Source organism: Miniopterus schreibersii (genome assembly GCF_964146895.1).
Source record: "Miniopterus schreibersii genome assembly, chromosome: 1".
In the NCBI taxonomy this organism is placed as follows: domain Eukaryota; kingdom Metazoa; phylum Chordata; class Mammalia; order Chiroptera; family Miniopteridae; genus Miniopterus; species Miniopterus schreibersii.
Genome location: NC_138101.1, coordinates 103,656,040 through 103,683,630, shown reverse-complemented (window position 1 = coordinate 103,683,630; position 27,591 = coordinate 103,656,040). Strand labels below are relative to the sequence as shown.

The 27,591-nt window shown below is 38.5% G+C and overlaps 1 protein-coding gene and 1 pseudogene across 2 annotated transcripts in view; both read right to left on the bottom strand.

Annotated features, from left to right (window-relative positions):
- ARIH1 (ariadne RBR E3 ubiquitin protein ligase 1) overlaps positions 1 to 11,438 on the bottom strand; it is a 135,260-nt gene extending 123,822 nt beyond the window's left edge. The window contains exon 1 of the mRNA XM_081129902.1: positions 10,744 to 11,438. Coding sequence (XP_080986028.1) covers positions 10,744 to 11,109 — 366 coding nt within the window. The 5' untranslated portion in view covers positions 11,110 to 11,438. The remainder of the gene's footprint in view (positions 1 to 10,743) is intronic.
- On the bottom strand, positions 1,037 to 10,526 carry LOC308563163 (RNA transcription, translation and transport factor protein-like; annotated as a pseudogene). The gene is made up of 4 exons: positions 10,333 to 10,526; positions 9,032 to 9,093; positions 3,499 to 3,509; positions 1,037 to 1,773 (listed from the first exon to the last, which is right to left on the bottom strand). The product of its transcript is annotated as an RNA transcription, translation and transport factor protein-like (transcript).
- Positions 11,439 to 27,591: the final 16,153 nt, after the last annotated feature.

Below are 27,591 nucleotides of genomic sequence, written 5' to 3'. Positions count from 1 at the left end.
GTGGTTGAGCGTCGACCTATGAACCATGTAGTCACGGTTCAGTTCCTGGTCAAGGCACACACCCAGGTTGTGGGTTCAATCCCTGGTGAGAGGCTTGCAGGAGGCAGCCGATTGGTGACTCTCATTATTGTGTTTCTCTCTCCCCTTCTCCCTTCCTCTCTCTGAAATCAATAAAAACATTTAAAAAAATTACTGATGCCAGAATTTTGTTTATGTGAGTTATAACCATCAAAATTATGTTAGCTATTGTAACAGAATTTTTAAAATATTTAAATTCATTAAAAATAACACATATGGCCCGGCCGGGCATGGCTCAGTGGTTGAGCATCGACCTAGGATCCAGGCGATCAGGGTTCGATTCCCGGTCAGGGCACGTGCCCGGGTTGTGGGCTTGATCAATGACTCTCTCATCATTGATGTTTCTACTTCTCTCTCTTCCTCTCCTTTCCTCTCTCTGAAATCAATAAAGATATATTTTAAAAAATAATAACAACACATATGGGACATACCTGGAGTCTCAGAAGATTTAACATAATAAACCTCATTATGTTAATACAAAGACATTTTTATGAAAATAAATATGTTCTAAACAAAAATTTAGTGAGAATAATGTGTTATTTCACATATTTGAAAGTCTTTGATATCTAGCTAACTAGAAAACAGCAGGATTCTCATCTGCTTCTGCATTCAATCTCTTGGATATGTTGTTTTGATTCAAGAAAGAGAATATGGCCTCACAAAGATATGTATTTGGAAAAAGGAGGAGTACTTTCAGCTAATTATATTCTTTTTGATATTACACCAAAACGCAAAAAGTGGCAATTTCTTAATGGCTAGCTGCAAGGTAGAATCTGAAACCATATCAAAGAACTGTCTCCCTGCCACTTTCCAACTTATTAAAGAAAAAGCAATAATGGTAAACCTCTAGAACGTAGGCAATTTCCTGGGATTCTTCCCTTGAAAATGTGAGCATCTGATTTCCAAACACGCCACGATATACATGGTTCCCAATCTAAGCAGGTGAGAAGCTGAAACCCTAAAATATTATTCTTCCAAATTTCCCCAGTTTGAGGACTTTGTCTTTGGATCAGCAACAATTGCCTTAACAGCTACTATGGCTTAATCTTTGAGCTCTCTGAGCTCTTCTATGTGCAGCAATTGCAGCATTTAAGCAGCTTCATTAAGAACTGAATCTCCTGTGTCAAAACCAAGAATATGCTTGTCTAAAGCAACCGCTTTAGTTTTGTTTGATTTGCTCTTTTGTTTGATTTGCTTTAGCAACTGCACCCCGTGTCAGCCACTCCTGGACCAAAATTCGAATTGCCTTAAGCATTACCAGGTAATTTTCACGGCAGTGAACTGAAGGTTAGACAAAGCCATTACAACAGCCTTAAAATCAAGATTTACATCTGAATTGATAAATGGCTCTGCATTTTTATCTGCAGTGGCATCATTTTTTGCATAATGAGGTACCAAGTCCTTATATTTTTCAGCACTATCTCCATATTCAAGTCTAACAGCTAAACCAAGAACAAGAAGCCAGTCAATTGCTTCTTGTGGATTTTGAATCTTGAAAGAACAGTTAACACCTATCTCTGAGATACTTTTCAAAGAATCTGGGCCAGTCACTGCTGTGGATGTTTCTTAAATTACCTGTCTTCAACCTTATAGTGTCTGATTTTTCTGGTCTTCAAGCCAAGCAATAAAGTTTCTAAATTCGGTTTCATCTTTGCAGTTGATGCCGGCAGGGCTGTGGTAATTGAGGGCTGTCAGCTAGTGCTGGAACGGGGTCCAGGCTTCTCTCTGGTCCCCTGGGCTTTGGCCAGAAGAGAGGAGAGGAGGCACAAGCACCAGCAACACTTCATACTCTTGTTCTATTAAAATCCAATGGCTTATTTTGTATTTTAAATGAATCACTTACTAATGCACAACTGTGAAATATCACAACTGGTCAATAGAAAATTGGTCACTTGGAAAATACTGGTTTATTATGTCATGCAGATCTCCTAAATGTTGATATAGTTTATTATACAATATCTCATCAGAAGTTTTTAAGTGCTAGGAAACTGTCAGTCTCACAGTGGCAGATATAAGGTTTCCAAAGTTCTAATTTTTTCTTTAAAACTTCAAATACTGAGAGCAGTTTTGCTTGAAATGACAGGTGTATTTCATTCATTTGAAGAAACATTAACCGTATGCCTATTTGCTATTTGTCTAAATAAACAGTTTGACAGTCATTCTTTCAAGTAAAAATGGTGTTCCAACACACAAGCAGCTTGTTCAGGTCACAAATCAAACAAATGTTTTTCTTTGAGATAACCATTGTACTTTAGTATGCAGCAGTGCTCCATGCTTACTTCCAATTTTGTCACATAAGCTATTAAGATGTGTACTTAAGGGATAAGATATAAAACTAATAATTTTTATTGCTTCATCAAGGAAAATAAGTGAAACTAGTATTTTTTAATATGCGGCTGTGAAGGAAACAATAAATGCTAGTACAGTATCCTATGGCCCTACCCACCCATTACTTCTGTACCATCAGTACAAATGTCAGCACATTTAAAAACAAATAATTTCTTGCTATTATCATAAAAGTTTTTCTTTCATACTTTGAAAATTACTATATTAGAGTGACTTGTTTTTAACATCACTGTTGGTTTATATAAAGTGTGAGGGAGGGCCCTGGCCAGTTTTGCTCAGTGGTTAGAGTGTAAGCCCAGGTTTGATTCCGGCCACAGGCATGTACCTCAGTTGCAGGCTCAATCCCCAGCCTGGGTTGGGGCGTGTGAGGGAGGCAACCATCAGTGTGTCTCTCTCACATGGATCTTTCCCTTTCTCTCTTTCCCCCTGCCCCCTACTCTCTCTAAAAAGCAATGGAAAAAATATCCTCAGGTGAGAATTAAAAAGTAATAATAATAAAGTGCCAGGGGAGGGGGGGAGAATAAAGTGCCAGGGAACTATATGCAAATAATAGAGTTTATAAAAGGGTCACTATATGTTCAGAGGCCTTAAAAAGCTTGTTCTCTTGGAATTTAAAAACATTTTTCTTGCCATCTTCTTACACTATTACTGCGGCATTATCTAGAAATCATAAAATAGTTTATTAGTGCCATAAGAGATCTTGTCTACCTCTCTTTGGTTTACAGATAAGGATACCAAGGCAGTAAGCATTTAGAAGGCAAGGACAAACTTCAACAAGTTTGAATTTCTACTATGTCAGAGACTGTGTCAGTGTGCTGCATGCTATGAATGAAGAAGGCTCATCCGTCACTCCTCATGAGTCTCATATCCAACGACATTTAGGTATTGGAATGGCTATATTACAACCTTATGTATGCTACACCAAACTTTGCATGAACTGCTATGCAAACATAAGGAAGCAGTGGAAAGGTAGAGGAGAGGGGCTTGGAAAAGATATGGTAATATCTGAGCAGGGTCTGAACAGGAGTACGTAATGCAGTTAGGAAGAGAAAGAATAGCACAAGAAGGACCAACTTGAGCAAAAACTGGAAAACACAAAGGTGTATTACAGTATTCTATATTAAGGAATTAGAAGTAGTGCAATAGGGGTGGCAGCAAAATCAGGAACAGCAGCAGATGAGATTGAAAAAATTAGCTGACATCAAGATGGGGAAACCATGAATGCCCAATTAAGGAATCAGACTAGACTTATAATGGGGGGGGGGGGGCAGCAACGAAGTCTTTTTTAGCAGAAAAATGACTACTGTATTTGTATTTGGTAGTCTGACTGGAAGCCTAGAGGTAAGGAGGCAAAATAAAAAAAGGCTATAGATTAGGATTAGTTAGTAAAAATGTTAGGAATAACAAAAAACAAATTGCAGAGGTAACTTGATCAGGGCTAACTGAATGTGGGAAATGTGTGTGGGGGGGTGATTTTTAAATCCCAAGAATGGTTAACTGGTAAATAAATCAAAGGTAGAAGAGCCTTGAGGACAGAAGGCAGTAAATTTGGGTTTCAAATGGGTTTCAGAGAAATACCTGTCCAAAATGTCTCAAATTTCAGTGTGTCCACATTAGAGACTTTTACTTACAAGTACTTACCAAAAATCAGAAAATATTTAGGTTACTTAATCTTTAAAAAAAAAAAAAAAAAAGGATATATTATCAAGTAATTGGAGTCAGTTAACATGTGAATTATAACAGTTTCAAAGGAGATAGCAAAGCAAGCCTGGGGAGAAGTGACTGGGATTATAGCTTGTCTAAACAAATGTCTCAGTACTGAGGAAATGTTACCTAATACTTCATTATCTGCTCTACTTTCTGCCAAAATGTATTAAGTGTCAGGTCAATTGTGAAACTTCTTTGAAATGGAACACAGCAAAAAGGAAAAATGCTGTTGAACAATGTTTACATTTAAAAAAAAAAATTACATGGGAGGCCCTGGCCAGGTAGCTCAGTTGGTTACAGCATGGTCCCAATATGCCAAGGTTGCAGGTCTGATGCCCAGTCAGGGCACATACAAGAATCAGGCAATGAATGCATATAATAAATAAATGGAACAAACTGATGCTCCCCCCCAAATCAATAAATAAAAATAAAATTACATTTAATTTAAAATTACATGGGAAAACTCCCAGCACAGCATTTGGCATTTCTCATTTATACCCTCACAACTTTTTGGCCCTAATACCAGCATTCTCATTTTTAAAAATGAAAAAAAGTAGGGATCTAAAATGTTAATCTGCCAGAACAGCTGCTAGTTTAGTAATAACATTTTAAGCTGCCTTCTGAGATACCAAACTACCAATGAGGCATCTATTATGCACCAATATACATCAAGAAATGAGACACTATATCCAAGATCAAGCCAGATGACCAAGTATCAATGGGTGAATGAGAATTTAAGAAGAAAGCAAAAATTTAGGAAGATTAGAATATGTGCTATTATTTTGAAACTGAAGATTCAACATTGGCCCACATTTTAATTAGCTAAGGCAGTTTTGTTTTGCCTTTTTTTTTTTTGACAGTCCTTTTATTTATTTTTGCTTTTATTGATTTTAGAGACAGGAGAGGGATATAGATAGAAACATGATGAGAGAGAAATATCCATTGGCTGCTTCCTGCAGGACCCCTACTGGGGATTGAGCCCAAAACCCAACCCAGGCATGTGCCTTGAGCCGGTGACCTCTTGGTTCATGGGTCAGCGATGTTCAACCACTGAGCCACACCAGCGGGGCTGTTTTGCTTACTTTTAAATACTATTCAGCTTTTGAAAACACTGAATATAAGGAAAGGACTTCCACTACTATTTCTATGGGTCTCATCACAGGTTAGAAGTCTCTGATCATTCTCTCCTCTAATAATATGTGAACATCAAATGTTAGCCTAAAATTCTCATCCTTTAATTTATCACATCACTTAAAGGGTGTAATTAAGCTATTTATAAACGTACAGAGTAACCTAGTGTCAAGATCAAAGGATGACCTGGATACATATTGTCAAGGTCTTAGAAAAGTTATGGCCTGTGATATGGTGCCTGGTGGAAGACAGACAGTATCTAATGTTAAATAAAGAAGTAGGCAACGTGCATAATCAAACACATAGGTTCACTGTCATAAAAGAAATGAAGGAGGACTGATTAACTTCAGAAAGTTCTTCCTTCACGCTTCCAAAATAAGTTATGCTTAAAAACATTTTTTTTCATCCAAAGGGCCACCCTGAGAGCAATGCACATGAGTAAACATGAAAGCAGATTTTAATTTTAGTTCCACTTTTTAAAAAAATAAGGAGTTAAACATTGGAATGAGCTACATCACAAAATAGCTCAGTCATTTATTTGTACTCAAGTAGAGACTGGAATGCTACAGAGAGGATTCTTTAGAGACATTAGGCAAGAACAGGGGTTCTCAACCCTGGATGTACATTAAAATAATACAGGGAAGGGAAGATTTTTTTTTAATGACAATGCCTACTCCAAACTCCAAGGCCCACTTTTAGTCTGGGGTGGGGCCTAAATGCCTGCATTTTTAAAAACCCTCAGGTAAAGAAATGTCAATAATACAAATAGATTGCATCATTGTCAACATATTGGTTGTGATATTATGCTACAGTTTTGCAAGACATTACCATTGCAAAAAAAAAAAAAAATCAGTAAAGGACATTTAGGATCTCTCTGCATTACTTCTTGCAACTGCATGTAAAAGCTGAAGTTTTAAAAAAAAATCAGTGGAGTGGAGAATCTCAAATTCCTGCCAAATCTAAAAGACTATAAACTATTCTTTTAATCTTAGCCAATGAAAGGTAATTAGGAATGTTTATCATTTAATAATGCTTTGCAAAGCCAAATACAAATATTTAAGATTAATCCAAGTTAAAAACTTCAAAACTACTAAGTCCTCCCATTGGTATATAAATTGACTGAATAAACATTATCCACAGTTGCAATTTACATCTTGATTGAGCCAGGTACATATACAAAAATGATAGGCAGCCTGTAAGGTGGCCCCAAGGATTCCTACCTTCAAGTCTTCACACTTTTGTGTAATTCCCTCCTCTTGATTGTGGGCTGGATTTAGTTACTCACAACAAGTAGAATATGGCAAAGTGATGGGATGTCACTTCTGAGATGAAGTCATAAAAAGACAGTGGCTTCCATCTTGGGAGTTCTCTCTCAGATTCCTTGCTCTGAAGGAAAGCTGCTGCTGTGCTGTAAGCTGCTTTATGGAGAAGCCCACATGGCAAGGAACTGATGTCACTGGCCAACAATCAGCCAGTGAAAATCTAAAGCCTGACAACAGCCCCATAGGTGACCATGGAAGGGGATCTCCCCCAATCAAGCCTTGAGTCCTGCAATCCTGCTTGATACACTCTTTAAATGTGATATTCCTAAAGGTTACTGCCCTTCTCACTCTACTCATTCTCCCTGAGAGTCAAAATCATGACAGTGCATGAACTATGACTATTCTAGTGGTTCAGAACTATCATTGCAGTGGCTAAAAATACATAGATGCTCAGGCTCCAATTTAGACTTAACTAATGAACAACAATCTCTGAGAATGAAGCCCAAGGACCTCTACATGCGCCGAGGGCAAAAACTATGCCCTCTACTTGACATGGCAACTGAAACACAAGGCACAATCAGTATTTGCTGAACACTGTTGTGGAAACACAAAATGGCAAGTTTAAACATTCCTCAATTGCAGAATTGAGCAGTGTTTAATAAATTACCTAGCTAATTAGGCAATTACATTTAAAACAAATCTTACTTTTTAAAAAAATATATATATATCTTTATTGATTTCAGAGAGAGGAGAGGAGAGGGAAAGAGAGACAGAAACATCAATGATGAGAGAGTCATTGACCGGCTGCAGCCCGCAACCCGGGCATGTGCCCTGACTGGGAATCGAACTCTGATCGCCTGGATCCCAGGTCGATGCTTAACCATTGAGCCACGCCCGGCAGGGCAAATCTTACTTTTTAATATTAGCAATACTAGTTAAGTAACATAGTAGGGTAAGTTGGTATAGGTTAAAGCTAAAGAAAATCCCTGTTTTCTCCCCCCCCCACCCCACCCCCGTTTTCTTAAAAGTTCAAAAAGTAAGCTAGGTAGCCACAAAGGACTTAAATAAAATAAAGCCAAATTAAACTGTAACAACACAGTTACAGAAAGCCAGAAAACCAAGAGTTTTCTAAAAGAAAAAGTGCTGACTTACAACTACGAATAATAGTATATAACTATTGTTAGCCAGAACTACTTTCCCAGAAAAAGTAATCCAATTCCCAAGAAAGATCAACTTGGTAACCTTATTACATTTCAATTGTTTTCTCCTGCAAATTTATTTTCAAATTCACTAATAATATACCTGATTTCATACTGAAAAGCAGCACTGGCAGGGGGTTTAAATTTTTTAGAATTAACAGTAAGCTCTCTAATTTGAACTAAGTAAAACAATGGTTTTTAACTTTATGAACTTAAAACTTATTGTCACACTAAACCAACATTAGTTTTTTAAACAGAAAAACCTAAACTGATATTTAAAGCCTCTATGAATATAAAAAGTTCTTATAAATCAATAAAAGATAAATATTCCAAAAGGGGGTAAATCTACGTGAGCAAACGCAAAGGGCTATTTACAAAAGACAAATCAATGCCCAATAAACATGTTAAGAGTTCAACCTCATCAGTTTTTTTTTAAAGTAAATTTTATCAATGATGACCACTTTATCCCATCAAGCACCAACTGGTGGGGGAAACTAGCATAACTCTTCTGAAAGTAATATGGTAATGTTTCAAGTGCCTTGAAAATGAGCAAATCCATTGACTCAACAATTCAATTTATCCTAAGAAAATATTCAAAGATTTAATCTATGAGGGTATTCCCAATGAGGTTTATAAAAGCTAGAAACTAGAAAATAAAAGAGGTCAACAATAACAGACTGATTAAGTAAATTAGTTTAGATCTGTGATCATATAGGCACTTGAAAAATATTTACTGACAGGAAAAAGTTGAGATGCCTTCTGCTTTTTTCTGCTGAAAACATAAACGTAACATACTGTACCATTCTGTTATTAAAAACACCTATAACTTATGCAGAGGGTCTGGAAAGAACTACAGTTATAAATTTTGATGTATCTCTCTGGGTGTGTCTTTTTTTCTTGCCCAGTTTTTTCTTAGAGTGTGCATGTATTAGCTGTGTAACTTTTAAAGTTTAAATCTATTAACATAAAAAACCTATAACATAATTAGAGCCTAGTTTAGATCTAGTGAGTATACTATTTGGAGAAAAGATGGTCTGGGATAAAATCCTACCCTTTGATTTACTGATATTTCTAAATATGAACTTTTAACAAGGGATAAATATATATTCAGGAATTCTATTTAAAAGTGTCCTTGACATAAAGTCGACTAGAAAAAAAAGAGTTTTCAAAATCAAGCATGGAAACATGGTAAAAGTAGGACACCTAAAAAATCTCTAGTATTTTGTAGGTCTTTTTAGTTGAGTTAATGCGTGTTTATTCTCTCCCCTAAAATCACAAAGAATGAATGATGTAGAGTGCAATACCTACATATCTGTTCCAGAAATGCCATAAAGAACTTGTAAGGTTTGGCCTCAGTGATTAAAACACACCTAAAAGCCAAGAAAGTTGGATGAGATTTAACTACATGAAAACAGACTATAAGTTAAAAAGTTCAATAATAAAATATCCATGAGTTTTTTTAAAGCTAATTGAAATGCCAATAAGCTAGGTGATGAGTTTGAAAACATCAGATTTTATATAGTTGCAAACAGTGAAAACAGAATTCAACGTTTTACTGTAAATTCTTTTGATAAGGTTTCCTTAAAAAAAGAAGAAATCTCAATTTAGTGGACTAAGAAGTCAACTGTCATATTCTGGGAATCAGAAAAAGAGCAGTAAAACTTATCTTTTTCCTACAACCCTTCAAATTCCTCCTTAGACTGCATTATCTATATGCAAGTTTGAGATTTCCACTATTTAGTAATAGCACCAGATAGCACAGGTTTTTGCAGGGGTTTTTTGTTTTTACTCTAACTCAAAACACTGCCTTCTAATGGGCCTAAAAAGATTATTCAATTTCCAAAAAAAAAAAAGTTGCTTACTAGACAATACAGTAAAAATCTGTTAATCGTGCAAACTCAACAAGTAGGCAGTGACATAATGCTAATGTGCCAGTGAATATTAGCCAATCAATTTTAAGGGGTAAAAATGTAATGACTGACATACAAGAAGGCAATAGTAACTTGCTATTCACGTATATAGTTTCCTTCCATGTAACTTGTGTTTTCTAAAAGTTGCACTGAATTGAGACTTCATTTTTATTCTTCGATCGTATACCTGACCCCTCATCATAAAACACTTATTTCCTAAAGCTCAAAAACGCAAAATCTGACTCTCAAGAAGATTTTTTTAAATGTTATCAAGTTAAATCAAACCTAACTTACTGACCACGAAATAGAAATCACCAACGAAAGGAGTCCAGAAGCAAAAAGCCTTTCTAAATCACAATAGAGTCTTGTCCAGTATCAGACAATAACACTGCGTTTTGTTGTTGTTTTAGCTGCAAGGCTGGGTATGCAATTTGCAGTAACTCTTCCAACAGATTCAAGTCAGTCATATATTACTACTGGGAAAAGTAACAGGTCCCAAACAAACAGGAAAGACGTGAAAAGATGCAAGCAGAAGCCTCACCATCGGAAAAAAAGGCCCATCAGCACCTCTTCCGAGAAACAGTTCCCTTCCCCCACCTTTAAGTAGGCACTTAAGACTGCCAAACAGATCCATTTCTTTATTAAGTGGTGCCCACTTGGGGCAACCGTACACCAAGCTGCCCTTAGGCCTACTCTAACCCCTTCCAAAAGTGCTCAAGTGAGGCTGAAGGCCGGGGTAACCCTCTCAGGAGCCGTTTTTCCTGCTCTCCTCCACCACCGCCCTCCGCCCAGCCCCCGTAGGCGCTCCTCCGGCCAGAGGAAGGATACCGGGCCCAGGGACAGGCAGGAACTGCCCGCAAAAGAAGTCTCAGGAGGCCGAAGGACTCCGCCATAGCAGGACCTGGAAAGCACCGCCCCAGCGCACCTCCCCACACCCGGCAACCGGCGAATGTCTGCTTTCGACACCCTGTCCCCAGCAGAAGCAGCGGAGGAGACAAGGGCGGGAGGCATCGGGCTGCGCTGCGCACCAGGCCCAGGCCTGCCCCTCCGGGCAGCCTGAATCTGCTCCCCGGTCCAGCCCGGCCAAGCCAGCGCGGCAGCCACACTCACCTGGATGACCTCGTTGACCTCCCGGATACATTCCACCATGTGTTGCAGAATCTGCTCGGCCGTGAGCACCTCGTAGCGGTAATCCTCCTCCTGCTCGTGCCCCGGCCCCCCGCCGCCGCCGCCGCCGCCGCCGCCACCGCCGGGCCCGAGAGCGCTGCCGCCGCCGCCGCCCGTCTCCCCGCACAGCAGTCCGTCCCGCTCCCCGCCGACGCCCAGCCCGGGCTCCACCAGCTCCACCTCGCCCAGATCCAGGTTATCGTCATCCGGTTCGTCCTCGTCCTCCTCCTCCTCCTCGGCGCCGCTGTCCTCCTCGCTGCACTCTTCGTCCTCGTCGAACTCGTAGTTATAGCCCTCGTCTGAGTCCATGGCGCGACGCGCGGGGGGCCCGGCGTACGCTGGCCCTGAGGCGGGGAGAGGGCGGGGACGCCCAGGCCCCGGCTCTCGCTCCGGCTCCGGCTGAAGTCCGGACGCAGGCCTGGCTCCCGCCCCGCGGGCCGCGGCTCCTCCCCTGGCGCGGCGGTTGGCAGTTGGCGGCTGGCGGCTGCAGGGAGGTCGCGGAGGAGAGAGGGAGGGAGCGAGGGGGCCGCTCGCCGCCCGCCTCAGTCAGACGCGGCTCCGCTCCGGCCTCCAAGAGAAAAGAGTCCCCAGCGCCACCTCCACGGCCGCTGCTACCGCTACTGAGCCAACAAAGGGGCGTGCGTCATCGCGTCGCGCTGCGTATTCACGTCACTACTCTTGGCGTCACCGCGCCCCGCCCCGCCGCCCCTGCGTGGAATGAGGGGAGACCCCACGGCCCGGCCCGGCCCGGCCCGGTCCTGGGAAGGCGGCACCGCCAAAGTCGCGTTCTCGGTTCCGGCGGCGGTGGCTCGGTGGGCGGAGACCAGTGGACTCTGTACTGGAGGAGGCGGTAGGCTCCGGGTCAAACGAGAGCCCGCCCACCGAGGACCGCCCAGGGGGTGGATTTTGTCGCAGGCCTTGGGGATCTAGCCCCTCCAGCAATCCCGTCGGCCCTAGAGTTATGGGAAGATCTCTTGCTGTTGAGTCAAAGTTCCTGTTAACCGGGCTACTAAATGGAAATCTGTTTTATGCAGAACCTCTAAACTGTGTGATAGGTGAATCTCATTTTAAGTAGTTTGATTCTGTACACCGGTACAGACGTGCAGTGGTTTTAAAGTCGCTTATAGTGACGTCATTTTAAAGAAACTTACTAAACTCCGCTCAACAAGCACGAATTAACTGAACGTTGTGTAAGAGCTTTACATATATTCGCACCTTCGTGGAGCCACAGTGCCCCGTCCCCTTTGGAAATGGACTTAACCAAGACCACAGAACGCTTGCCCTTTTAGCCTCTGCGTGACCTAAAATATCAGTCATAAAAATGCTTTATAATGCATAATATATATTAAATGCTACAGAGTATATAAAATGCATTTTAATACAACACGAGTCGGGCAATAATAGAAATATCTACAAGGCCCAAACATAGCAGAGAGACAGTGCTTGTCTCTTATCTGGAAATGTGCTGTGTCAGCTGAGGATTAAGGGGCACTGGAAGGTCGGGAAGATGGTCTAGCCTCAGGGAGTAAGAAGCAAAAGCAGTAGGTGTAAAGCAGTTTAGTTTGGGGAACTTAAAGTGTAAGGAGGGGTAAATGGCAAGATGTTAAATAAGTTAGGGGCTAGGGCAGTAAGGTAGTTTATGCTATTCTAAGAGTGGACTTAAATCTTTGTTAAGTAGGACAGGAGAGCCAAACAAGTGTTCTGAAGGAAGAAAAGGCATAAGAAAGCTCCCTCTTGGGATAATTTGAAAGACTGATCATATTGAAAATCCCTTCAAATCTGAATCCCTAACTTACTGATAAATCTTACTGTTCAACATACAGGTTCCCTTGGGAAACTGATTTTGAAAAGTTAAAAATTATATTATGTAAATAAGCCTCTACTAATTTGCCCACATTTTTGAGTTTTTAAATAATCAGATTTCCTAAACAGGATTTGCAAATTAAAGCTTTTAACATCAATGCTGGTAGGTCTTGGCCCTTTGATTCTTAGCAACTCTATGTTGTTGCCTCAACTGGGGCAAGCTAAGGATACTAGCAACCCTTCTCTCCACCCCCATTGCTATATACCTACAGAAAAAAATCAGTAGCATTTATCAGTACCCTAAACCCCTTTGCCCTATCTTTTTTTCATCGTACCCCTACTTTGAATGACTCTGCCATCCATATCATCCACCTTTGGTACTGGAACAGCTGACCAATACTGGAGAAATTTGCATAACAACATGCATTCTATTTTTACTCTGTTTTACTTTTTAATCCTCACTGAGGGTATGTTTCTATTGAATTTTAGAGAGAGAGGAAACGGGGAGAGAGAGAGAAACATCAATCCATTGCCTCTTGTACACTCCCTGACCTGGGATCCAACCCACAACCTAGGTATGTGCCCTTACAGAGAATCGAACCGGCAATCTTTTGGTGTATGGAACAACATTCCAACCAACTGCTCATTCTATTATAAAGTTCCAGTCTCCATGCACAAGTGAATTCTCAACACCACCCAGCAATCCTGTTAAATTTTTCTGTATTGTTTTCCCACTTTAGACAATTCTTTCAAACCTTCACCATTTTTCTCAAACCCCCAAACTTTCTTATCCAAATCCTCTCAAGTAGATGGCTTTACATTACAGAGAAATTTGAAATCATAAGGACCAATGTGACTGAAGCATGCTAAGTAAAGAAGAGAGAGTTAAGGATTATGGTGACAGAAAGCAGATCAAGGTGGGGGCCAGTAGGGCCTTGTAGACCATCTTAAGTTTACATCATTGCAGTGGCAAGCATTGAAGGATTTTAAGCAGAAGAATGAAACAATATGATCTGTGTTTTCTAAAAAAAATAAATATGACTGCTTTGTGAAGAATGCACTATGAAAGAGATCAATTAAGAGGCTATCTCAGTAGTCCAGGTGAATAATGATAATGACTTGGGCTAGGGTTGTGATAATGAAGATGAGAAGTGGTTAGATTCAGGTATAGTTTGAAAGTAGAGCCAACAGATTTGCTGATGGCTTCACTGTGGGGTTGATAGAAGAATTAAGGATGTCTACTAGGTTTGGGGCTTGAACAACTGGGTGAACGATGGTACCATTTACTGAAACATGTTAAATTTGAGATGACATTAAGGTAGACGTGTTGAATAGGTAGTTCTATATGCTAATGTACAAGGCTGAAGTTCAGAAGTTAGGGTTGGAGATAGAATTTCACCAGAGTTTATGTCAACAATGTTGAGAAGCAGCATAGGCTAAAGGTTAAGAGCTTACGCTTTGAAGAAAACAGAGCTGAATTTACCTATGCTTTTGCAGTTGCTATCTATAACCTTGATCAAATTACTGAACCTCTCTGAGCTTCACTTTAGAGAATTCTAATTCCTATTCTGATAGGATTCTTTGTGAGAATCAAGTGAAATTATGTATTTAAAGCACCTGACACAATGCTTGGCACATAGTTAACTGCTCAAAAAACTAAACCTTTAAAAAAGTGTCATATATCTGCCCAGCTGGTGTTGCTCAGTGGTTGAGCATGGACCCATGAACCAGGAGGTCACCAGTTCGATTCCTGGGCAGGGCACATGCCCAGATTGTGGGCTTGATCCCCAGTAGGGGACATGCAGGAGGCAGCTGATTGATGTTGATTCTCTCTCATCGATGTTTCTCTCTATATGTTCCTCTCCCTTTCTCTCTGTCTAAAAATCAATAAAAACAAATTTTTAAAAAAATTTTAAAGTATCATATATCATCTTGCATCTGGTGGGGAAAAGTATAGCCAATTTGATTTTAATGGATTTTATTTTAATCATGCATGTAAGTACATGGCCTGTGTCATCCTCCTTTTCTAGGGAAAAATATAGGTCTTTTTTTTTTTCTCAGAAACCTTTTCCATTATCTCATGACTTCTTTTTTGGTGAATTTCATGGGAAATATCACAGTGCTTCAGAAGTTTGGGGTCTCCTATTCATGGATAAACCTCCATAGCCAGGTGTTTTCAGCAGCATTCATTCCATTGATATTTTGGAAATTATCTTAGAATCAGGTTAGGTTATAGTGCTGTTTAAGGAAACCAGTATAACAACTTCTCTCTGGCCCCAACTTCTGTCTATTGGCCTAGGACTGACCCACATACAATGTTTTTCTAAATGACTTGATTGTAAAGGTATTGCCTGTGTTACTGCTTTCTTAGCTATGGTGATTATGGGGTAGAAGTAGAGTAGTCTGTAAACAACAACAGGACAAGGTCCTTGAAAAACAGAATAGGCAAGTTAATATTTCCTTGGTGCCAAAAGAATCACTGTTGGTAATTAAGTACTCCCACTGTCCCCATGTCCTAATAAGGTAAAACATAATTTGTGCATGTTTATTAAATATCTGTCCATGGAGGAAAACTCCACAAATATTTATATGCTCACCAAATGGTTATGAACAGAATTCCAACAGGAAGAATATGAAAGTGATACTCAGATAAATAGAAATTAAAATAGCACTGGAATTTTTCTAAGGGCGGATAATAGAGTTGTAAGCTATGGAAAAGCCTCTAGTAATGGCACGGCACATAGTGACCAACCATTCCAGTTGGAACAGAATAGGGGTTTCCTGGGATGTGAAATTTTTCATGGTAAAACTGGGAAATCACAAGCAAACTGGGATGGTTGGTTATCTTACAGGACACCCCACCAAAAATTCTTGTATGATGTCATTAAAACACTGTTTCCAAAACTAAGTGGAAAGAAATGACTTTTTGTCATTTTGTTTATCAAGTTTTTAAAATATGTCTTTATTGATTTCAGAGAGAGAGAGAAGAAACAAAGAGATAGAAACATCAATGATAAGAGAGTCATCGATCGGCTGCCTTCTGCACACCCCCAACTGAGGATTGAGCCTGCAACCTAGGCATGTGCCCTTACAGGGAATTGAACCGAGATCTCCTGGGTCGTTGGTTGGTTGATGCTCAACTGCTGAGCCATGCCAGCCGGGCTATAAAGTTTGTTTTAATGCATCGTTTTTGCTTTGGTTTTTAAAAAATGATTTTGTTGTTTTACTAGGCATAAGACAAGAAAATTTAATTTAAATTTAATTTAAAATTAAATTTTAACGATAAGTGCAGAGATACTAATAAGCCAATTGAGTATTTTGCATTTCTTTAAAAACATCTGTGTATTTCAAATTTTGTTACAAACAACAATTAAGTATTACACCATTGTTGAGATGCTGATCTTATCACATTAGTTCTATGTAGTAAATAATAATAAAAGCTTAGAGAAACTGAGGTTATATGCCCCATTAGAAGTCTGGTAGAGATAATAATAACCGAAAATGGAACCTGAGATTCCTGACTGCAGCCCTTTCTCTAAGTTATCCTCTACTATTTTCTTCTAGAATATGGGATCTTTAGACTTTATTATTGAACCTGAGATTCTATACAAGTAATTATCTATAGTATGTGGTAAATTAATGCTGGAACCAGAAGTAGATAGATACATGCCCTCATACAACTGGGCAAATATACAAAACTGTGTATCTGTGTTCTTCTTAAATTGTAAAACACATTTGGCCTAAGACTGTGCTTATGCTTCAAGCAAAAACTAGGAAATGATCACCTCCCCCAAAGTGATAATATGTCCTAAGGAGTTAGCCACTTGAAGAAAAAAGTATATTTCAACAAAAGTTTGCAAAAGAAATACTTCTTTGTATTTCACAGTATCTCTAGTTTATCCTGTTCCCTAATGGACGTATTTGAATGAATGAATGAATGAATGAATGAATGGGCAAAAAGTGAGCAAATGTATTATAAGTCTCTACTGTATGCCAGAATAGGTGTATGTACATTTAATTTACTCCTTATGATCTTGTGAAGTTGGAATTCTTAACCTCATGTTATAGATGAGGAAAAAGACTCAAAGATGAATAGTAATTTGCCAAAGTCTATAAGAAGTGGTAGAGCTTTGATTCAAATCCAAGTCTTTAGAGTTCAACTCCTCTGTTTTTAGCATACAACCTCAGGAATTGTAATAAGTTCTTATTCCTATTCTAATATGTGCCTTTGTATTTGTTATAATGGAGTAATTGCTACCAAGCCTATGGTTGTCCAGGTTGGCAGCATAAACATTGACTGTGTGTAATGTTTGTTCCTCCTGGAAATAGATAATAAAAATAGAATAGTGAATAAATACATATGTTATCCTCTATTCACACCATCCTGCTTTATTCTTATAAATACAATCTTAGTATTTTTAATGAAAACTTAAAATACATATGTCATGATTTTTGTTGGTCAGCCAATCAGTAGTTATTTATTAATATTCTACTTAGTGAAAAACCTTTTTGGGCATTTTGGAGAGAGAAAACAGAAGAAACCTGCCACCTAAGCAATCATAATTTATTTAAGAGGAAGACACTTAAATTTAAAAAAGTGTTTAACTATTAAAAATGGTAACTGTGCATTGAAAAGATGTCACAAGCCAAGAAGAATGGCACAGATTGTAAGTGCTGAAAGAGTTTAAAGGAGACAGAAGTCCCTAGCCTGGGGTGTTCTGAGAAATCACATGTTGAACTTCCTCATACATCCATGCCTTTGCATCTGCTGTTCCCTCTACCTGACATCCTTCCCAACCCCTCTTTTCCCCTCAACTAATCTGTATGCTTCAACACTACTTTTTTCCAAGCCATTCCAAACTTGATACCTAGAAAATAAGTCATTTGTGTATCTTCCATTCCTAACAAACTTCCAAGATTTGATAATGTTGGAGTGAATTAACATAAACCTAAAGCTGTAAACCAATGGGCATTTATCGTCCTCTTATCTCAAAGTGTGTTGAATTTTGCCAACATTATATCAACATTGGTGTTCTTACCTGTTGATTCTTCTAGGTCTCCATGAAAACTTGAACACTGTGTGGGTAAGGACAAAGGGGCTTGACGTGCATGTCCTCCCTGGCACCCCTTATCTAGGGCTTCTGTAGGGAAATGTCCATCTCGCCTCTCACATCCCCAGTGATACCTCAGCTTTCAACGCTTCATGGCAAAAAAGGATTGATGTTGGCATTCAATGGATTGGACATAACTTTTACAATGCAGCCTGTTTATGAATGAGTGAAGGATTGCAGCAGGGAGCAAAAAAGGCAATGTCTTAAGGACCTGAGGATTAGAGTACCCAAGGGAACTCAGAAACAGTAGCACCTGACAGGTCCACCTGGCCCCAAGGTTTTCACAAATGAAAAAGCTCTTCATTTTTAAAAAGTTTATTTTTTTGTTTCTCTCTTTGCCCCCACCCCCACCCCCATTTGTTTTGAGTACCATGATTTAAAAGGCATAGTCACCTTTCCCAGCTCCAGGAACCAGATGCCACTCCTTACAGTTATTTTGCAATGTAGCAAAGAACCGGTTTTTCAATTATGTCTTTCCTACTATACCCTCAGAGACATAATTAGTAAAGTAATAATGGAAGACTTGTGGTACATGACTTCTTGTCCAGAACTGTTTACGAGCTGCATCACATTTTGCTTTCATGAAAAGATAATTTAGCATGTTAGACGTGTGGTTTGACATACTCGAATGCTGAAACACTGAACAGAGTTCCCATTTTAAAAAGTTTTAAAGGTCAATAAAATAATTAAAATCATTACATTGTATCTAAATGTCATTAAAATGTAATAGTCTCAAAGGGTTTTATCATTGATTTTTTTTTTTTACATAAAACAAAGCCAGGTTTATGCAGACACAATTTGTTGTGAACAAACTGCATGTATAAACTATGAGCCTTGTTTTCTTCTCAGTAAGTGTATGTGGGAGGTTGCAGATCAGACAGAGGGATGTTTTGCAAAAGTGAATATTCTTACTTAGCTAACTTTGAGAGGCACTATGGTGTGTTACTACCACAGGCTCCACAGCTAGATGCCCCACTTATTAAGTATAATATTATATGACCTTAAGCAAGTTACTTAACCTCTTAAGAGCATATTTCCCATCTAAAAAATAGGAATAATAATAGGATTTTCTTCATTGGATTGTAACAATCAACTGACTTAATGTAAAGGACTCATTACGTTATTATTATTGGTACAGAAAATGTACAATATTTTTCTTAGACCTGAGAATGTACAAAGATGATTATTCAATCACTTTTAAAGCAGTGGTCCTTTGAAGGGTACAGACCATTATTCATTTGTCAAATTGTTGTTAATGTTGCTCTGCTCTTCCTGATTTTTTATTAATTAATTCAACAAGTTGATTATTCACCAAAATTATGCCAGGCACTATGCTAGATGTTGAAAATGAGAAGAGAAATAAAAAACATGTAAGCTCTCAAGATGCTCAGAGACTAATGAGGGAAATGGACATGTAAACCATTAATTACACTATAATATAATAAGTACTGTAATGAAGTATGATCTGAATGTTAGGTAAACAAAAAGATAGGCATCTCAGTGTGGGAGGCAGACAAAGGTGTCAGGGAGGGCTCTAAGGGTGGCCTGAGCTGAGTATTGAATGAAAAAGAAATGATGTTCTGGAAAGAGGAGTGTGTATATGCATATAAATATGAAAGAATATGGCATATGTGAACCATGACCTGTTTTGGGAATTGCCAGTAGGTTTACATGCATGAAATTTAGGTTGTATACAAGACTATTAGAAACCCCCTTGTCCCTTCTCTCAACCCTTCCCATATTCCTTTGCCTTTCCCTGTTCTTTTTCATATTCTCTTCCCCTCCTCCTTAGGTTACTTAGCTAAAGGTTCCACAGCTTGTGAATGGTAGGCGTAGAAATAAAAGTCCTGACTCATTTATCTGTCTCCAGAGAGTGTGCTTCTGCTATGCTACTTTAAAGATTTTTCACTCTTTTAATAAAGTTTGTTGTTATTTTTCTAGAATTTTAGTGAGAATGACTGTCAGGTTGCTTGCTTTACTAAACTAATTTTGATTATTGCATTTGGACTATACTGGATAATAGGATGGGTGCAAGGAGGGGAAGATGTGTTCCACTTTAATTCAATTAAATATACATTTATTGAATGCAACTGGACGTAAACTATTGTACTGGGTATTATTGAAAATACAAAACAAGTTACAGCCCTGGCTGGTGTGGCTCAGCTGGTTGGAGTGTCATCCCATTCCCTAAAAGGTAGTGGGTTTGATTCCAGGTCAGAGCACATACCCAGGTTTTGGTTAGATCCCTGGAGGGAGGCAACTGATCAATGTTTCTCTCTCCCTCTCCCTCTCTCTGTCTCTCTCTCTCTGTCTCTCTCTCTCCCCACCCTTCCTCTCTCTCTTAAAAAAAGGGAGGGGAAAAGAAGGAAAAAAGACAGCATTATTCAAAAAACAAGTTACATTTCCTATCCTTAAGAAGCTTACAATCTAATATAGAAAATAATACAGGAAAAATTTTAATACAAGACAACTCATTTAACAGCTGTCTGTTAGGCTTAACACTAGGGTAGTGGTCTGCAACTTTTTTTTCTTTCATTATTAGCCTCTGAGGAACCTTTTTAGAGCTTTTATTCCTAACCACTCCCCCCACCATGAAATTTTAATACCACAGATATACTTACTATATATATACTTATGTACTGTATGTAGATCTGTACTTTATACATAAAAAGTACTTTTTTTCCTTCCCCCACATGACCCCAGGAAACAATTTTTGTCCTCTTGGGGGCAATATTGCCCATGTTGAGAATGTATACACTAGGCTAGGCTATCAAAATCTAAGATTAGCAATTAAATTCTAGTTTCAGAAATTTAGCAAGTATCCACCAAAGATTAAGTATAATTTAAAAATTAAATTTTATGAGTTAAACAAACCCATGGCACTAGATAAAAAATAAAATAATTGTGTATATTTATACTTGTGTGGCTGAGCTCAGGATTGCCACACTGTGTAACTCCAAGGGAGTATATTCACAATATAGTCTGTGATGGGAAGGGGAAAATGGAAAATAATTTGAAGCTATAACCATGTTGTGGTTAAAAGAGAAACTCAAGTTCATAATTTATTTCACCTTCAGCCCACTCTAATCATCTTAAAATTTTTCTGACACTCTTATCCTATACAGAATTATGTGTTTGTCCTCTGCAATATGTAATTAATTCTCTGTGAATGCCTTATTCATTCACATAACTTATATATAGGCCAGAAGTATATACCAACCAGAAAATTCACAGGGTATGTACATTCATTTTTTTTTTTACTAAAAATTACTTTATTATTATTTTTTTATTATTGTTTAAAATATTACAGATGTCCCTTTTTCTCCCCAATGAGCCATTCCACCCCATTCCTTCCCCCTCCCCAGTCCCTCTCCCCACCATTGTCCATGTCCTTGGGTTGTGTATATATGCACATAAATTCTTTGGTTACTCTCTCCCCCTCCACCCACCTGCCCTCCTCCATCCCTCTGACCTTTATCAGTCTCATCTATGCTTCCATGTCATTGAATCTATTCTGTTCATCAGTTTATTAAGTTCTTTAGATTCCACGTATAAGCGAAATCATGTGATATTTGTCTTTCGCTGCCTGGCTTATTTCACTTAGCATAATATTCTCCAGGTCCATCCATACTGTCCCAAAGGGTACGAGATCCTTCTTCTTTACAGCTGCATAGTACTCCATGGTGTAAATGTCCCACAGCTTTTTTATCCACTCATCTACTGATGGGCACTTGGGCTGTCTCCAGATCTTAGCTATTGTAAACTGTGCTGCTATGAACATAGGGGAGCATATATCCTTTCTGATGAATGTTTCAGGATTCTTAGGATACATTCCTAAGAGTGGAATCACTGGGTCGAACGGCAGCTCCATTTCTAATTTTTTGAGGAACCTCCATACTGTTTTCCATAGTGGCTGCCCCAGTCTGCATTCCCACCAGCAGTATACTAGGGTTCCCCTTTCTCCACACCCTCGCCAGCACATGTCGTTTGTTGATTTGTTGATGGCAGCCATTCTGACAGGTGTGAAGTGATACCTCATTGTGGTTTTAATTTGCATCTCTCTGATGATTAGCGACGTCGAGCATTTTCTCATGTGTCTCTTGGCCATCCGTATGTCCTCTTTGGAGAAGTGTCTATTTAAGTCCTTTGCCCATTTCTTAATTGGGTTGTTTGTCTTCCTCTTGCTGAGTGCTATGAGTTCTTTGTACACTTTAGAAACTAGCCCCTTATCAGATACATCCTTGGCAAATATGTTTTCCCAGACCGTGGGGTTCCCTGGTATTTTGAGGCTGTTTTCTTTTGCTGTGCAGAAGCTTTTTAGTTTGATGTAGTCCCATATGTTTATTTTTTCTTTTGTTTCTCTTGCCCTAGGAGATGTATCAGTGAAAAGTACACTACGTGGGATGTCCGTGATTTTACTGCCTATGTTTTCTTCCAGGATTTTTATGGTTTCATGACTTACATTTAAGTCTTTTATCCATTTTGAGTTTATTTTTGTGTATGGTGAAAGTTGGTGGTCTAGTTTCATTCTTTTGCATGTATCTGTCCAATTTTCCCAGCACCACTTATTGAAGAGACTGTCCTTACTCCATTGGATACTCTTTGTACATTCATTTTTGTCCTCAATCTAGAACTAAGATACAAATGCTATGCTAATTTTTTACTCCATATAGACATTCTTTACAAATCAGTTTATCAAAGCTAAAGTACCCTCTCCGGGGCAAAATTTAATTCTCCTGGCCTATATGCCAAGGAACTGAGGGAGGTCTCCCACCAACAGCCTGTGAGGAACTGAATCCTTAGCAAGGAACTGAAAGCCCTCGTTCAAAAGCTATGAACTTATATGCATATTTGCATAACCCATGGACTCAGACAATAGTGTGGTGAAAGTCTGAGGAGGCAATGGGAGTGGGAAGGAGGGGATTAATGAGGGAGAAGGGGGGCATCTATAATACTTTCAACAATAAAGATAAAATAAAACTAAAGAACAACAACAATAAAAGCCTATAAGGAGCTGAATCCTGCCAACAACCAAGTGAGCATGCATGGAAGCGACTCTTCTGGCAGTCAAGCACTCAGGTAAGATTGCAACCCAGGCTAAACCTTGTTTGCGTCCTTGTGAGAGACCCTGAGACACGACTCAGCTTAGCCACACCCAGGTTCTAACCCACAGATACTCTGAGATAATAAATGTTTGTTGTTGTTGTTTTTTAAATTGAACTCTCCTTCACTTTAACCAAAATATCTCCCTTCAAACAGACATAAACATAAACTGAGATACAAATGTCCAACAAATGACAAAAAGGTCAACTTTATTAGTAATTGATATAAAAGTTAATAAGATTCTGTTTTTACCTGCCAAAATGGTAGGGATTTTATAAAATGCTAATATTAATTTTGATGGGAAAGAAGCAGGGACAGCTTGTAAGGGTACAAATTGATAACAGCTTTTCTAAGGGCAGTTTGTAAGAAAAATCTTAAAATGAGCATACCCTTTGATCAAGAATTAATTCTTCACTAGTAACTTAACCTAAGGAAGTTGGCACCAAAATTTAGCTGAAAAATGTTAAAGGAATGAGTTGGTTAAACAAATTATAATATAGGCTCCAGCCAGATTGCTCAGTTGGCTGGAGCATCATCCCATACACCAAAAAGGTTGTGGGTTGAATTCCCAGTCAGGGCACATACCTAGGTTGTGGGTTTGATGCCTGGTTGGGTGCATACAGGAGGCAGCTGATTGATGTTTCTCTCTCACATCATTGTTTCTCTCTCCCTTCCTCTCTCTCTAAAATCAATAAACATATCCTCAGGTGAGGATTTTAAAAAGTTATAAAAATAAAAAACTAAGCTACCATTGAAAATGATGTTATAGAAAAATAGGAATTAGTCTGGAAAGATGATCATGATATGTGGTTAAATGGGGGGAAAAGGCAGTTAAAAACAGTGTGAAAGGATGGTCCTATGGTGTATATGTGAATTTGCATGAATGATTTAAGGGGATTTTTTAAACTTAATATTAACTTTTAATTTACATATCCTAAGATTCACACATTTAAAGTGTGCAATTCAATGATTTTAAATAAGCTTACAGAGTTGTGCAACCATCATATTTCAGTTAAAGGAATTTTTTTTCTTATTTACCTGTATTTTCTTATACTTTTACAATAGGTATGTATAACTAGTAATTTTTAAAGTTAAATTCCTTCTTTGCTATTGACTTCTTAAAAATAAAAAAGACCTGGCAAAATATGAAGTGCCAAAATAATTATAATGGCAGTTAAAATGTTTTCCAAAGAACAAAAGAGTTAGCAAGCTAATAATGTTAATACTTATAGAGAGATTGAAGACTCACAGAGACTGAAGGACCTGCTTTCAGTGTGTATGTGTGTCTATTTACAAAAGGGCTTTACTCTTTTATCCCCACTTGCCCTCTTTCTCTCTGACCTTACTGATCCTTTCAACATATTTCATTTTAAAGGAATAAGAAATTTTAGTTCTGGAGCCATTAAAATTTCTAATTCAATTTTAATGCTTAAAAGTAAATGGAATTAGGCTTGATAAACATAAGGAAAATGAATTTTTAAAATAAATAGAAACATGGAATCAGAAAAAAAAATAATGGAGTGGATTGCTTTTTAAAGCAATAACCAGTGGTTAGAGATATGGAAACTATAGGATTTGTACCAAGTAAACACTGATTTCTTGCCCTGGCTGATGTGCTCAGCGGTTAGAGCACCGTCCCACGTACCAAAAGGTCTTGGGTTCAATTTCGGTCAAGGGCACATACCGAGGCTGCAGGTTCGATCCTCAGCCCTGGTCAGGGCATGTGCGGGAGGCAACCAATCAATGTCTTTCTCTCTCTCTCTCTTTCTCATTCTCCCTCTCTCCCCTTCCCTTCCACTCTCTCTAAAAATCAATGGAAAAAATATCCTCTGATGAGGATTAATAAAAAACAAACAAACAACAAAAACAACACTGACTTCTTGGGCAAAACCACAATAATGTTCTACCTTTAAATATCTTATGCCATCATTGAGAGATTAGGTCTAAAAATGCCCTAAAAATAGGGAGAGATTTGAAATTTTCTAAAGTTTTATTGCACCCAAACACATGTTGCTCTACAAAAATAGAAACAGAACACATACCTCTGTTTCACTGTTATTACATTAAGCTATTGCTGGAATTAACATGAGAATATTTGAGAGGAGGGTGAGGGTGCAATGCCCTTCTACATCAGGAAAAAATAAGATCCAAAAATACATTTTTCACACAGTAGGATTACAGAATATTGTGAAATGAAACACTAGTTTTCACCACTTCAATTCTTTATTTTGTGAATGAAGACAGAATGATTATGGTTTGCTAGTGAGTGTCAAAAAGCTTAAATCAAAACCCCCATTCTTTCTTCTTAATCTACTGATATTTTCTTTTAATCCTTGTTCATATTGGAGGCAATATAATGTAGGCTCTGCAACCAAAATATTTGGCTTCTAATCCTGGGTCACCACCTAACTAGCTAGGTAATCTTGGGTAAGTCAATCATTAATCTTTCTGGGACTCATCTGTAAAGTGGAATAACTAACAATTTACTTCTTAGGCGTTTGTAAAGATTGAGATATTACTATGCAGACTGCTTAGTACAGGGCCTGGCACATGGTAAGCGATAGATGTATTTATTATTCAGTGTAAATAAAGTTTTTAAGTGATAACATGATAGGCAGGAGTGTAACTAAAAAATTATAGAACACAGGGTCAAAGAAGTTAAATTTGTGTGTGAAGGCGGGAAGGAGAGAAAGGGAGCATGGACGGGGTGGGAAAGTATAAATCAGGAAACTAGGATTGAGTTACTTAGAGCAAGATAATCAGAAGGAAGCTGCATCAGAGAATAATTTTAAATAAATAATAGACCAAAATCTCTGTAGAGATCTGGGCTATGGTAGAATTGGTAGCCTTGGGTCTTAGTAGTAATAGGGTTAAAAAAAAACAGGATCCCTGAGCCAAGGTGAGAGAGAGAGAGAGAGAGAGAGAGAGAGAGAGAGAGAGAGAGAGAGGGAGCTTTTTACACTTCTCTGCCCAGGGCAACTAAAGAAAAGAGCTGAAATCTGAAGTGTGACTAGAAATAGCAAGGGATTAAGAAGATGTATTTGGCTTCTTTTGGGAAACCTAGGTAGAAGAGAGACTGACAGGTGCACAGAAGCAATGAGGCTGAGACATGGTCAAGTAAATGCAAAGAACCAAGAAACACTCTAAGACAAATATTCCTATAAAATTATTAAAAACTAATTCTTTATGCACTTAAAAAGCTGGCCTAAGTATGATGTGGTTTATAACACCTTATCAAACAGTTAAAGACCAGAATATTTGATCCTGAAGTCAGAGCCAAAACTGTTTCAGGTGGTAGCTGCAGGCATAACTGTTTACCATGGGTAAATAAGGAGGCTTTTGTCCAAGTGTTTATGGCATTTTGTCACTTTTTCCAGAGAGAGTTCTTCAAAGTTAGCGTAACCATGCCAGCACTCCTAAGAGTTTAAGATAGCCCTTATCCAGGGTTTCCTAAATACTTGTGAAGAACTGGTGCTGGATTTGCTGTAAAATATTATTAGTAGTACTTCTTAGAGATACATATCTTAGACTCCACTTCCAGAATTTTAATTCAGTATGGTCAGGATATGGAATCTGTATTGTTAGAAACTACTCAGTTAATTCTCTTGCTCATCCATGCCTAGGAAGTATTCTCCGGTCCAGCCTTTGATCAAATGTACCAATCCCATCAATACATTCATATAGCTTCTGCTTGAATAGCTCCAATATAAAGTCTGTTACATAAATGTCTTTGATAGCATGATACCTAAGAATAGGAGGATGAGGATGGGGTTTAGATTCTGTTTAAACTTCAGAAACTCTACTGAAGTTTAAGCAGAGAAACAGGAATTCTCCACATATGAACAATCCATTGGGCACAGAGGTCAGTTCACATAATTTGGAGCTCTTTTAATGGAAACATGGCAAGAGGCAGAAGATCTGTTGAATTTAATGGCAAGACCCAGGAAGGTGAAGTCAACCATACCTTTCCATAAATTAATTCTGCATCCAGAATCAGTTGAACTCATACTTGTTGGCTTTTAGAATTAAGGTTTCACTATCAAATATCTTTGTGTATACAGCATTCTGAGGCTATCTGTGTATAGAAAAAGCAACAAATATATAATAAAAGCTATCATATTATTACAATTAATATAGATATATAATTTAGTTTATTTCTGAATTGATTCCCTTTTCTCCTTCCTAAGTACCCTATTTTTGTTCAACTATCCCTTTTCCCCTCATGAATTCTATATACAGGGTGTCCCAAAAAATGTATACATACTCTGAATAATTATTAATTTCGATGGGTTAAATATGAAAAGAAACATCAATTGAGCTATCAGAAAAAAGTGTGTATACATTTTTTTGAGATACCCAATCTTTAGTTATTGCTCCAGCACCAGGCTTAAGGCAGTCAGCACATACCATTCTTATGGTGACTCTTACTAGTCTGGGGTGACCTAAACTGATCCAATCAAAGTGAAGGTAAATACTTACATTCCATAGTAGGTGAGAGGTTTCCTTTCTCTCTCCACCTTTAAGTGAATAAAGATACGTGTTAGTACTAATGCTGCTGGAAGTCATCCTGTGACCAAGAAGGAATCCACTTAAGGGTAAACCTAATAGACAGAAGGACAGAGCTGTTAGAATTGCATAAAAATGGGGCCAGGCCCTGAACAGTGTGGCTCAGTGGGTTGGGGGTTCAATTCCCAGTCAAGGGCACATACCTGGGTTGCAGGTTTGATCCCGGCCCAGGTCGTGATGCATGTGGGAGGCAACCAACCCATGTGTC